At 37.0% G+C, this 13,053-nt stretch overlaps 2 protein-coding genes across 5 annotated transcripts in view; one reads left to right on the forward strand and one right to left on the reverse strand.

Moving 5' to 3' along the window:
• Nucleotides 1-13,053, reverse strand: part of RPGRIP1L (RPGRIP1 like) — a 97,985-nt gene that overhangs the window by 35,707 nt on the left and 49,225 nt on the right. For 3 of the 4 annotated variants that reach the window (XM_082438902.1, XM_082438900.1, XM_082438903.1), the window contains exons 16-22: nt 11,535-11,686; nt 7,013-7,391; nt 3,619-3,806; nt 3,422-3,502; nt 1,716-1,817; nt 1,119-1,281; nt 5-78 (exon numbers count right to left, since the gene is read on the reverse strand). In XM_082438902.1, the coding sequence (XP_082295028.1) occupies nt 5-78; nt 1,119-1,281; nt 1,716-1,817; nt 3,422-3,502; nt 3,619-3,806; nt 7,013-7,391; nt 11,535-11,686 (1,139 nt within the window). The remainder of the gene's footprint in view (nt 1-4; nt 79-1,118; nt 1,282-1,715; nt 1,818-3,421; nt 3,503-3,618; nt 3,807-7,012; nt 7,392-11,534; nt 11,687-13,053) is intronic. The other variant, XM_082438901.1, reaches the window with a different exon arrangement.
• On the forward strand, nt 7,413-11,518 carry HNRNPA1L3 (heterogeneous nuclear ribonucleoprotein A1 like 3). Its single transcript, XM_082438913.1, has one exon. The coding sequence runs from the start codon at nt 7,802-7,804 to the stop codon at nt 8,786-8,788; it is 987 nt and encodes a 328-aa protein (XP_082295039.1). The 5' UTR covers nt 7,413-7,801; the 3' UTR covers nt 8,789-11,518.

Below are 13,053 nucleotides of genomic sequence, written 5' to 3' on the forward strand. Positions count from 1 at the left end.
TGACCTGTTTGATGCTCTTGGCGATAGGACCTGGAATAATACACTCATCACTGTCAGAAGCTGATCTGTCTTCTTCATCTGTTGAAAAATAAAATTTTATTGGTTTAAATCTGTTAAACCAATTATATTTGCACCTTGTGACATGGAGAGAAATAAGCATACATTACAAGGATAACCTTAAAAGAACAATATGGTAATCATGTCTGGATTTTTTTAGCAGTAAAGATATTTATATTACATTTTAGAAAAGAGAAAAAAAATGACTGAAAAATTCCAGGTTTAGTTTTAGCAGAAACAAAGGAAATAAGAATGTAGCTTGTTCTAGTACAAAATTAAAAAAAATTTTTTTAAAGAGAAGAACATGGTAATAATGTCTCACAGTCTAACCAATACTACTGTGTAAAAATCAAGTTATTCCTACTATTTAAAAACATTTTTAAAGGTTTTACAGCTTTGTTGCAGTAAACTGACATAGAATAAACCACACAAATTTAAAGTACAAAATCTGTATTTACATTCTGAAACTATATATTTTGACAAATATGTGACTCTGTGAAACCACCACCACAATTAAGATAGTGAACATATCTATCACCCCCCAAAATTTCCTCATGCCCCCTTGTAATCTCTTTCCTTCTGCACCTTTCTATTCCCGTTCGTCCTTCCCTAGGCAACCACTTAAATGCTTTCTGTCACAACAGATTAATCTGTTTGCCTTTTCTAGATGTTTATATAAATTAAATCATGATGCAAGTTGTCTTTTATAGGTCTGAGTTCTTAGTTTTAATTTTTAAAAAGTGAAGTCCTCTAGAATAACCCAGATAATAGTACTGAACCCAAAGAGGCTATAAAGTCACTTAAACTATAAACTGGGAACACGGTCAGCCACAATACCTGCATTCTGCTGTGTGCTCCAAGTTGAAATAAGAAGCTATGCAACAATTCCACCTGACCACAGCTGACTAGACTGACCTATATATCCCATCATTTCTGTCAAGAAACAGCTATCAGGAAGTACAGTCACTGTTAAATGAAGATGTTCTATGAGGCATGCACACTCTAACAGATTAAATAAAACAGAGTTAAGGAAATAATGTTAATTTAAAAAAGAGAGTCACCTTCTGGTTCCAGTTCTTCAGTTATTTCTGTTTCATCTTCAGAAGAAGTCAAAGTTCGTTCTGCAAGCTGACCCTCAGAGAGTAAAGACACATCATCATCTTTTCCTTGTTGCACTTTCTCTGTATTCTCTTTTACCTTATCTACACTGCTTTCCTGAGAAACCTGAAGAAATAAAAGCACGCTGATATATTATTGCTTAGATCACATTTATAGCATTCTTGCTGAAGCACTTGAATGATAATTAAGCACGTAAATATGCACTACATGCACTATATATATGAGTCATTAGAAAATAATCACTGAAGGTGTATGAATGAAAATATGCAGATAAATTAAAATGTGATTATAAACTAAGAATAAAAAAGCATTAATCTCAAAATGAATTTTACATTATACTTTAATTCACATCTGTATTTACTACCTACTAATGTCTGCTTAATTGTAACTGCTATACTTGTCTTATTTTTGACATTTCTATTCCAAGGAAGTCATGTATAAAAATAGGATCAACGATATGATTTCTTGATCCATGTCAATGCAAAGACAAAGTCTTTAAAAAATAAACCTTTCAAGATAATTTTAATACAAACACATACCTCAGGAATATGTGAAACAGTTGGCATATTAAGTTCTATTTCTGGCGTATGTTCCACTTCTGGTGAAATTTCCTTCGTATCTTCAGGAGGAGTACAGGTCTCCTTACATTAATGTGAAAACATGCATGTATGTTATTTTGTATTTATTATTAAATCCCAAATCATGATAAGACATTTTCACACACACACACACACGCACACGCACACTTAGGATTTACTCTCTTAATAATTTTCATATATAAAATAGAGTAGTGTTAATTATACTTATCATGTTGGACATGACACCCCTAGTACATCCTTAGTACTTATTTATCTTGTAACGGGAAGTCTGTACCTTTTGATCACCTTCATCCACTTGTCCCTCCCCCATCCCCTGCTTCTGGTAACCAGAAATCTGATCTCTTTTTCTATGAGTTTGTTTGGTTTTTTTTTTTTTTTTTTAAACTTTATTTATTTATGGCTGTGTTGGGTCTTCATTTCTGTGCGAGGGCTTTCTCTAGTTGCAGCAAGCGGGGGCCACTCTTCATCACGGTGCGCAGGCCTCTCACTGTCGCGGCCTCTCTTGCTGCGGAGCACAGGCTCCAGACGCGCAGGCTCAGTAATTGTGGCTCACGGGCCCAGTCGCTCCGCGGCATGTGGGATCCTCCCAGACCAGGGCTCGAACCCGTGTCCCCTGCATAGGCAGGCAGACTCTCAACCACTGCGCCACCAGGGAAGCCCGTTTGTTTGGTTTTGAAGTATAATTGACTTACAACACTATGTTAGTTCCTGTTACATAACACAGTGATTCTCTATTTCTTTACATTTCAAAATGATCACTACAATAAGTCTAGTTATGATATGTCACCATACAAAGATACCACATAGTTACTGACTATATTCCTCACATTGTACATTTCATACCTGTGACCCATTTATTTTACAACTGGAAGTTTGTATCTCCTTTCCTCTTTCATCTATTTGTTTCTCCCCCCCTACCCCTCTCTCCTCTGGCAACCACATTTGTTCTTTCTATCTGTAACTCTGTTTCTGTTTTGTTATGTTTGTTCATTTGCTTGTTTGTTTTTTTGGATAAGATCTCTTTACTTAGATACAGATTGAGAAGAGAAGAGGTCTAGGTCTGAAGTTTGACTGCTGAGGTACTTCAACATTTAGAGTTATGGTCCAGGAGAATGAGAAGAATAACTGGCTAAATTGGAGGAAAACTAGGAAGGCATGGTATCCCAGAGGCCAAGAGTAAAAGGAGCAAATATTCCATTGTGTCAAAAGTTACTGGGATATTAAGATGGAGACTGGGAACTGGCCACTGTGAAAAGTGGCAAAGTGAAAGTCATTGTGACCTTAGCAAGAGTGGCTTTAAGGAGGAAAAGTTTTACTAGTGTGAGCAAGGAACAGTATGAGGAAAGGAAGATGGAATTAAGACAACTTTTTGAAGAGTTTTGTTCTGTTTTGCTTTATGGTAAATGGGGGCAGAGGATTTGGGCAGTGTCTGGAGAGAGATATGGGGCCAAAGGAGGGTTCAGATCAAAGAGCAAGAACATTTAACACTTACATACAGTGCCAAATTACAAAGGTAACATTTTAAGGGAAGAAGAAGTATTTTATTTATCTGTTTCCATTTAAATCAGGGAGGGTATACTATATCATTTATTCCGAATATTTGTTATGGGAAAAAAAAATTAGTATTTTGAGTGTTTACTACTTACAGAACGCTGATGTGGTGTGATATCCACAAAAGATACCTTCTTATCTTTAGGTGTTAAACGTCTTGGCTTAGGTGTTGGTGCCTAAGATAAACCAATATGTCAAACTGAGAATGATGAACATAGCTTTCAGATCTTTTTTTTTTCTCTTTTATGTGGCTATTTACTTTTATAGGAAATTCAAAGTCACTGTTACTCACTACTAGTGTGCTAACAGAGGATGTTGGAGGTAGTCTTTGAACAACTGCAGACTCTTCTTTGTGTATGAAATTCCCTAAGTCTTCAGTCGTTATGGATCCACTTGGTGGAAGGTAAGCAAATTTCCATTTCAATATAACATGGATGCTTCCTGCAGGATGCTTTTTATGATCTGTTAACTCAAATATTCCTGTCAAATTACAAAAAGAATTTTAATTAATGCTAGAGTGAAGTTTTATTACCACAAAAATTAAAGAAGAGCAAAAAGAACTACCCACAACTTACTAAAAATAAGTCTGGCTTTTACTCACAAGTCAAATGACTTGAGAGAATAAAATAAGACAAAAAGATCTATGATAGGTTCATCTCTCAAGCAGACTGCTTTCAGAAGTTAAGGCCTCAGAGATAATACTGATTCAAAGATGAGATCATTGACTTATAAATATTTTAATTCACTGAAATTAAATTCAGAGATTCTTCAGAATTCTTAGCCTTCCACTAAGATATTATCTGGGTTATAGCTCAGATAACAAGCTTCATTTTGACTTGATATTCTTGTGTGTCTGTAGAAAAATATATTAAAACTTCAAAATTTCAAATAATTTATGTATCCTAAGGAGTCTTTATATTACTACATAATTCTAATTTTAAATACATTTTACTGGGATTTGTTAAATTATTCCAAATTAATAGTAGCACAGCAAAAAATGTCCATAAAATAAACAAACCACCCAAAACATATAGCAGTAACAAAAAGTATCACCTAGCTGAATACATAATATTGAGTCACAAATTTTAATCATTATGCTAGAGTTTTCAGTATGAAAATCCCTGACGTGAAAAAAACAAACCTATATTTCAAGCATAACTTTTGTTTATGGGTATCCATTACTTGGTTCTCAAGTGTTTGACACTTCTTTTAATGGCTGGCTAGGAAAGAAAAAACTAAACAACTCTAGACTTTAGGTAGCAAAAAGGATATAGGTGGAATATAGGGAGGTGAGAAACTTCTACTACAGGCACAGGTGAGACTTACAGAATGGCTGAGTGAAGAGATCAGTAAATATATTCCACAAAAAGCAATGATAACACTGGATAAAATGAACAGAAATAATCATTTAAGAACTCTGGAAACTGATCAAAGGTGTACAACAAATTAAGAAGCATTTATTTAAGAAAATCTACTGAACCTCAGGAAAGACAGTGGGAGTCAGAAAAGACACTAGTACGCTACTTGTCCCTGGCTGAATGTGAGACTTGTAGACTGTCTGAACTTTGAATGCATTACCCAAGCCATACACTGATCCATAGGCAAAGGGTGGAAGCCTGCCAGCTCAAGTTGTTTAAACACAACTCTCAACAACCACTGGCTGACCACTAAACTATGTTCAGGCTTAAAACTAAAACAAGAATAAAACAAGCAAACAAAAACTTAGCAGAGACATCAGTGGCTACAGTGAGGGAAAAAGACTACAGAAGTAGTCCAGGTGAGTCACCAAACAAACAACAACAGCAACAGGAACCCTGTGGAGGGCTGCAATCTAGAGATGCTACAATATAGTGTCCTAAACGTCCAATTTTAAACAAGAACAAAAATTCATGAGATATGCAAAGAAACAGGAGACAAAATGTCATCCACAGATACTTTCTGAGGGCATCCAGATGTTAGACTTAGTAGACAAAGACCTCAGAGCAGCTATTACAAATATGTTCAAAGAGCTAAAAGAAACCATATTTAAAGAATTAAAGGAAAGTGTGATGATAATGACTTATAAAACAGAGAATATAATAAAGAGATAGAAATTATAAAAAAAGAGAACTAGAATATATTGTACAACACAGGGAATATAGCCAATATTTTATAATAACTATAAATGGAGTATAACCCTTAAAAATTACAAATCACTATGTTGTATACCTATAACATATAATATTACATATGAACTATATCTCAATAAAAAAAGAGACAGTTAAAAAGGAATTCTGGAGTTAGAAAGTATAATTACTGAAATGAAAAAATTCAACAGAGGGGCTGGGTAGGAGATATGAGCTGCAGAAAAAAGAATCAATGAACTTGAAGAATGATCAACAGTGATTATCCAATCTGAAGAGAAAAAATGAAAAAAAATCAACAGAGCCTCAGAGACCTGTAGGACACCATTAAACATATGAACATATGTGTAACGGGAATGTAAGAAGGGGAAGAAAGGGCAGAAAAAATAACTGAAGAAGTAAGGGCAGAAAACTCCCCAAATTTGGTGCATAACAGTACCCTACACATAAAGAAGCTCAAAAGATTCCAAGTAGAATAAGCACAAAGGGATCCACACCTAAATACATTAGAGTTGAATTGTCAAAAGCCAAAAAAAAAAAACAAAACAAAACTTGAAAACTGTATCATGTAGAGGGGAACCATAATAAGATTAACAGATGATTTCTCATTAGAAACAACGGATGCCAGAATCAATTGTCTGATGTACTCAAAGTGCTTAAAGAAAATAAACCTGACAACTAAGAATATGATATCCAGCAACACTATCCTTCAGAAAATAAAAGCTAAAGTATAAAGACATTCCCAAATAACAATGATTAAGTGAATTCATTGCCAGCAGACCTGACTTACAAGACATATTAAAAGAGTTTCTTCAGGCTAAAAGCAAGTGACACCAGATGGTTACTCAAATCAACATGGAGGAACAGATGTGAATAAAGGTAATTACATAGGTAATTATAAAACACAGTATAAATATGTTTTTCTTCTTAACTGATTTAAAAAACAACTGTATAAAACAATAATTAAAAAATTATAATCCTGGACTTATAACATGTAAAGATAAAAAAATATATGAAATAATAACACAAAAGAGGGGGAGGAAATAGAGCTATTTGGAGTAAGAAAATGACACCAGACAGTAACTCAAACCCAAATGAGGAAATAAAGAATACCAGAGATGGTAAATATGTAAGTTAATATAAAAGTCTCCTATAATTATATATATTCTCCCTTCTCTTAAAGGACAAAGTTATATAAAGCAATAATTATAACATTGTACTGTTGGGTTTATAACATATACAGGTATATTATGTACATATATATGACAACAATATCACAAAGGAGGGGGGAGGGAATGGAATTATACTGGAGCAGACTCTCTAAATTTTAATGGAGTTATTAGCATTAAGTTTGACTGTGGCAAGCTGAGGTGCATACTGTAATCCCTGGAACAACTACTAAGAAAATAACTAAAACAATATAGTATTATGGGCCCAAAGTTTAAGATTATCTGAGAAGGCTAGGAAGATTGTTACAAACAGATCATATCCATAACACTAAGGTATAATTTAGGTGGTGTTTTCTTTTTTAAACAATTTCATGGATTCAAGAAATAGGCTTACCTGAAATACACCTGTCATGTGCCAATGAAATCAGAGGCACATTGACTTTTCCTATGTAAATATCCTCCTGGGTATCACTATCATCAAACACATAAAAACTCAGAGACTCTGACTTAAGGTATCGATCCAAATCCATATTCATTGGCACTGGGAAACACATATGATCATCAAACTGTGGATCACTGCTACTGGGAATGATGGCTGTGTCATGGTCTGCAAAGTCAGAAAACTTGTACACAACATATGGGTGTGGCTGAAGGTGGCTTGCTCGGGACTGCAGGTGGCTGCAGCATTTTACTGTAACATGAAGTTCATTTAAGTTGCCATCTGTGGAATCAGTAGAACCAAGCTGAGCAGTTTTGGGTGCTTGCTGACTTAACTGGAAAAACATACATATTTATATTATAGTAATAATACAGTGAAAAGTAAACAACAGCTGCCAATCCCCAAACAAAATAATTTTGTACATGGACAAAAAGCTGCAGATTTTCACTTCAAAGTGAATTTCTCAGTAAAAGACTCTTGACTCTTATTTAAAACCAATATTCTCTAGAACGTATGTACGGATGCTATTAGCAGCAAATACAGAAGACTGAGCATACATGTAGAGATTGCTGTTAAAACCAAATAAAGCCAAGAAAATAGTTAATCTGATGTTCTTTAATTCTATTTAATAATTAACAGGTAAAGTGAGCAGTTAGGTCCAAGACAAATGTCCCGTAGTTCACAATTTTATTAAGAGCTACTCCTTCCTTTCTGCCCGCGGACGCCGCCAGGTAAGCATCGTTGATGTCTCCCCCCTCCACTGCCGTCATGTCTAAGTCAGAGTCACCCAAAGAGCCCGAACAGCTGCGGAAGCTCTTCATCGGAGGTTTGAGCTTTGAAACAACCGATGAGAGTCTGAGGAGCCATTCTGAGCAGTGGGGAACGCTCACAGATTGTGTGGTAACGAGGGATCCAAACACCAGGCGCTCCAGAGGCTTCGGGTTTGTCACGTATGCCACTGTGGAGGAGGTGGATGCAGCCATGAATGCAAGGCCACACAAGGTGGATGGAAGAGTTGTGGAACCAAAGAGGGCCGTCTCAAGAGAAGATTCTCAAAGACCTGGTACCCACTTAACTGTGAAAAAGATTTTTGTTGGTGGCATTAAAGAAGACACTGAAGAACATCACCTGAGAGATTATTTTGAACAGTACGGGAAAACTGAAGTGATTGAAGTCATGACTGACCGAGGCAGCGGCAAAAAGAGAGGCTTTGCTTTCATAACCTTTGATGACCATGACTCAGTAGACAAGATTGTCATTCAGAAATACCACACTGTGAATGGCCACAACTGTGAAGTAAGGAAAGCCCTATCTAAGCAAGAGATGGCTAGTGATTCATCCAGCCAAAGAGGTGGAAGTGGTTCTGGAAACTTTGGTGGTGGTCACGGAGGTGGTTTTGGTGGGAATGACAACTTTGGTCGTGGAGGAAACTTCAGTGGTCAAGGTGGCTTTGGTGGCAGCTGCGGTGGTGGTGGATATGGTGGCAGTGGGGATGGCTATAATGGATTTGGTAACGATGGAAGCAATTTTGGAGGTGGTGGAAGCTACGATGATTTTGGCAATTACAACAATCAATCTTCAAATATTGGGCCCATGAAAGGAGGAAACTTTGGAGGCAGAAGTTCTGGCCCCTATGGTGGTGGAGGCCAATACTTTGCCAAACCACAAAACCAAGGTAGCTATGGTGGTTCCAGCAGCAGCAGGAGCTATGGCAGTGGCAGAAGGTTTTAATTACTGCCAGGAAACAAAGCTTAGCAGGAGAGGAGAGCCAGAGAAGTCACAGGGAAGCTACAGGTTACAACAGATTTGTGAACTCAGCCAAGCACAGTGGTGGCAGGGCCTAGATGCTACAAAGAAGACATGTTTTAGACAATACTCATGTGTATGGGCAAAAAAACTCGGGGACTGTATTTGTGACTAATTGTATAACAGGTTCTTTTAGTTTTTGTTCTGTGGAAAGTGTAAAGCATTCCAACAAAGGGTTTTAATGTAGTTTTTTTTTTTTTTTTGCACCCATGCTGTTGATTGCTAAATGTAATAGTCTGATCATGATGTTGAATAAATGTGTCTTTAAAAAAAAAAAAAAAAAAAAAAGAGCTACTCCTTCAACCATTCCAGTTATTCTGATCATATCGCATTCTTAAGTGAGAAACCAATGAATTTGATGGTACCCACCCACAGAGATGATTTTGTTATATTTGGGTTGGCCCTCATCCTGAACCAATGTGATCTGGGGAAGCAGATACCTGAGGCCAAGGAACAAGAAAACAGAGTGAGAGATAAACCTTGGAGGGGTAAAACCTTGGATTGGAAGGACATTTCAGAAGAGAGATGAGCAAAGGGAGTTGTCAGGTAGGGTCAGAAACTACTCTATGGCCCTTTTTGGGACTATTACTCAGGCAGTCAGTGCACAAGTATTCTAGCAAACACCTGCATTGACTAACTGCTAAGCCTTCCATAGCTGATGTGATCTGGGACAAAGAATGTAGTGTTGCAGTGCCTTGTGGTGTTAGATAATTCTCTACCTTCCATACAGGGACCCCTCTTTCACTGCATTTTTGAATCTGGATTGAACATCTGGAACTTTTGATTCTAGAGAAGTTTATTGGAGAAGGAAAACAGAACCGAAGTCATAATCCTCTTGGTGGAGACATCTGGTGGTGTGGAGAGGGGAAATCTGAGAAGGGAATCACAACACTGCTTTCCCAGGGCTCGTTTGCATCCGGCTATAGAAGACTGAGTGGAAGGATTTACAAAGTACCCCCTCCGTTTCTCCCCCCCACCGAGTCTACCCACAAAAGCTGAAATTCCAACAGTAAATGACTCATTCAACCCATAAACTGGGAGTCTAAAACTCTTTAAACCACAAAAATTAATAAATCATGTGGTTTCTCTATCTCTAATTCCCTTTTCCATAACAGTGTTTCCCAAAGTGCGTTCTGAAGAATACTAGTCCAGAAGGATGATCTCTGGGAAACGGGTGCCATTCTTTAAGTTTCAGAATCAATGTGATATTAGTCATGGTTCTTTTAATTGAAAGTTATGGAAACTAATTCCACCCAGCAAATACAATGAAAAGAGACTTTTATATAAGGCTACAGAGTTATTTCATAGAACTGTGTAGCAGAAATGTGGTTGTATCTAAGGAAGGTAACGGGACTGGAAAACTACAGGAATTTACTCTCCATCTAGTTTCCATTTTTCTCTGTACGCTTGCTCATTATTCTCTTTCCAGTCCCATTTTCTTTCCTTTGCCATTTAACATGGTAGCAGATGGCTGTCCCACAGCTCCCAACTTTACATGTTCCAGGCATGGAGAGTCTTGCTTTCTCTTGATCTCAGAAAGCAGAATCTGATTCGCTCAGCTGGGGGCAGGTGGATATTCCTGAATCATTAGTCATAATTGGGTGGAGTGGGAGAGAACAGGATCACCCAACGTAAAGCTGGCCACTGGGGGCCCAGCCCCACGGATTAGAAGAGGGCAGGTCCAAATGAAAAAAGAGAATCATGACTTGAACAGACATTCCAAAATGTTTCTACTATATTCTATCCCTTTGCTACTTAACATAAGTGTATACTTTATGCTTCCTCTTGAGATTCACGTTATACATGAGAAGCCCTAAAGTCAAGGATCCTATTTAATGCTTCTCAATTCAGTGTTTTCTGCATTTATTGGATCATGGAATTCTTTTGGAAATATGGCTATTAAGACTCCATGAAACATAGTTTGGAAAATGCTGCTCTGAGGAATTGCATTCATACTTCTAATTCTCAGGAAAAGAATATTCATTTTATATTTTACTCTGCATTTCAGAAACCTAAAAGTTTCTGAAACAGCTTGGAAGAAGTTGGAAACAGTTGGAAAAAAGGAGAATAACTGAAAGTCCAATAATAGCTATCCATTTCCTTAACAGTAGAAATTGTAATGAAAGTCACTTGATGTGTAATAATAGTATTGCAATTCTCTTTTTCGAAAGTGTCCTGGATAGCACAAGGGAGTTCCTTTGTGGTAAAAGAGCAATTCTGTATCTTGATTGTGGTGGTAGTTACATGATTATATACACATGATAAAACTGCATTGAACTCTGCTTCTTCCTACACACACACACACACACACACACACACACACGTAGTCGTGCACATGCATGCGCACATAAGTGCATGTAAAAACTTACAAAATCTGGATAAAGTCTGTAGCCTAGTTAATAGTACTGTACCAATATCAATTTCCTGGTTTTGATACTACACTATAGTTACATAAAATATTATAATTGGGAGAAGCTGGGTGAAGGCTACACGGGACCTCTGTACTATTTTTGCTACTTCCTGTAAGTCTATGATTATTTCAAAATAAAAAGTTAAAAAAAGCCACTTGATGGCTGTGAAAGAAAATGATTTCGGTTTAAAGCATGATAATATAAAGAAATACTATAAAATTTCTGTGTCATAAAAGGGTCGTAAAGTCAAACAAGCTTACCCATTGCATTTGCTCTGGCCCCTTAAAATTTGATGTTATATATCCCAAAGCCTTTGCCCGTTCTCGATAAAGTCGAATTGCTTGATCCATGGGAACTCTTAATCGGAACCAGTATTCCACTGTGCCAAAATTGGGGATGTCTCCTTTAGTTCCTACAAACCAATACATAACTCACTGTTAAAATAGTCCCATAAATCAAAATATATACCAGTAAAAAATACATCAATGGTATTATACATTAAAACTATAAATTTTATACTGAGTAAAATAATATATGACTTGCACAAATGATGTGTGATTGGCAAATAACAGAGATAAAGAAAATAAAGTTACTTCTGCAAGTACGAGTTCCACCGTATGTTAAATATTATTAAAAAACTATGTCAAACTACATTTGAGGTAGTCCGGTTTATACTATATCTTTCTAAAATATAAAGAAAAATCTAAACATTGAGTCATATACTCCACGGATTCTTTCTGGTGCTTTTCCTTTTTTAACAAGTTGCACTCAATGTAGTCTGACAGATACAAAATGAAACCTCAAAATTATGAATGGAATATGAATTCAACTTTCGAGAAATCTTTGGCACCTTCCCATTTTCCTACTGTGCCGTAAGTATAGGGAAAAACACCATAGCTATGCCAAATCTATACCGTATGTAATATACCCTCGCATGTCTGCCCTGTACACCCTCTTGCTGGGGTTGTAGTTGTAGTACGCCTTCTAACTCAGGCAGCTCTTTCTCTCTCTTCCTCTGTGACGATTTCCTCTAGGGCTCCCAGGAGACTTAAGAGCTCTATGCTTCCTTTGCAGAAACGAAGAAAGATGTCCTCATTAGGGCACTGACTGCTTTGGCACAATTGGCAGTTCACCAGTCTACTTCTCCACCACACTAAGTTTTTTGAGGGCAAGTTCTTCTGAACCATGTGACTATATCACCTATGCAATCAATAAAATAAAATCCCTCCCCAGAACCTGAGTCACCTTCCTTCCTTTTTTTCTTGGTCACTTAAAAAAGTTTTCCTTTTTAAAAATTTATTTATTTTTTGAATTTTATTTTATTTTGTATACAGCAGGTTCTCATTAGTTATCTATTTTATACACATCAGTGTATACATGTCAATCCCAATCTCCCAATTCATCCCACCACCCCCACCCCCGCCACCCCGCCTTGGTGTCCATACGTTTGTTCTCTACATCTGTGTCTCTATTTCTGCCTTGCAAACCGGTTCATCTGTACCATTTTTCTAGATTCCGCATATATGCGTTAATATACGATATTTGTTTTTCTCTTTCTGACTTACTTCACTCTGTGGGACAGTCTCTAGGTCCATCCACATCTCTACAAATGACCCAATTTCGTTCCTTTCTATGGCTGAGTAGTATTCCATTGCACGTATGTGCCACGTCTTTATCCATTCGTCTGTCAATGGGCATTTAGGTTGCTGCCATGACCTGGCTATTATGCACCCTCCTTCCTTCTTGAAAAGGTTTCTACACTTGGCCTCTAGGATACTG

The sequence above is a fragment of the Balaenoptera physalus genome, assembly GCF_965194825.1.
Source record: "Balaenoptera physalus genome assembly, chromosome: 19".
In the NCBI taxonomy this organism is placed as follows: Eukaryota; Metazoa; Chordata; class Mammalia; order Artiodactyla; family Balaenopteridae; genus Balaenoptera; species Balaenoptera physalus.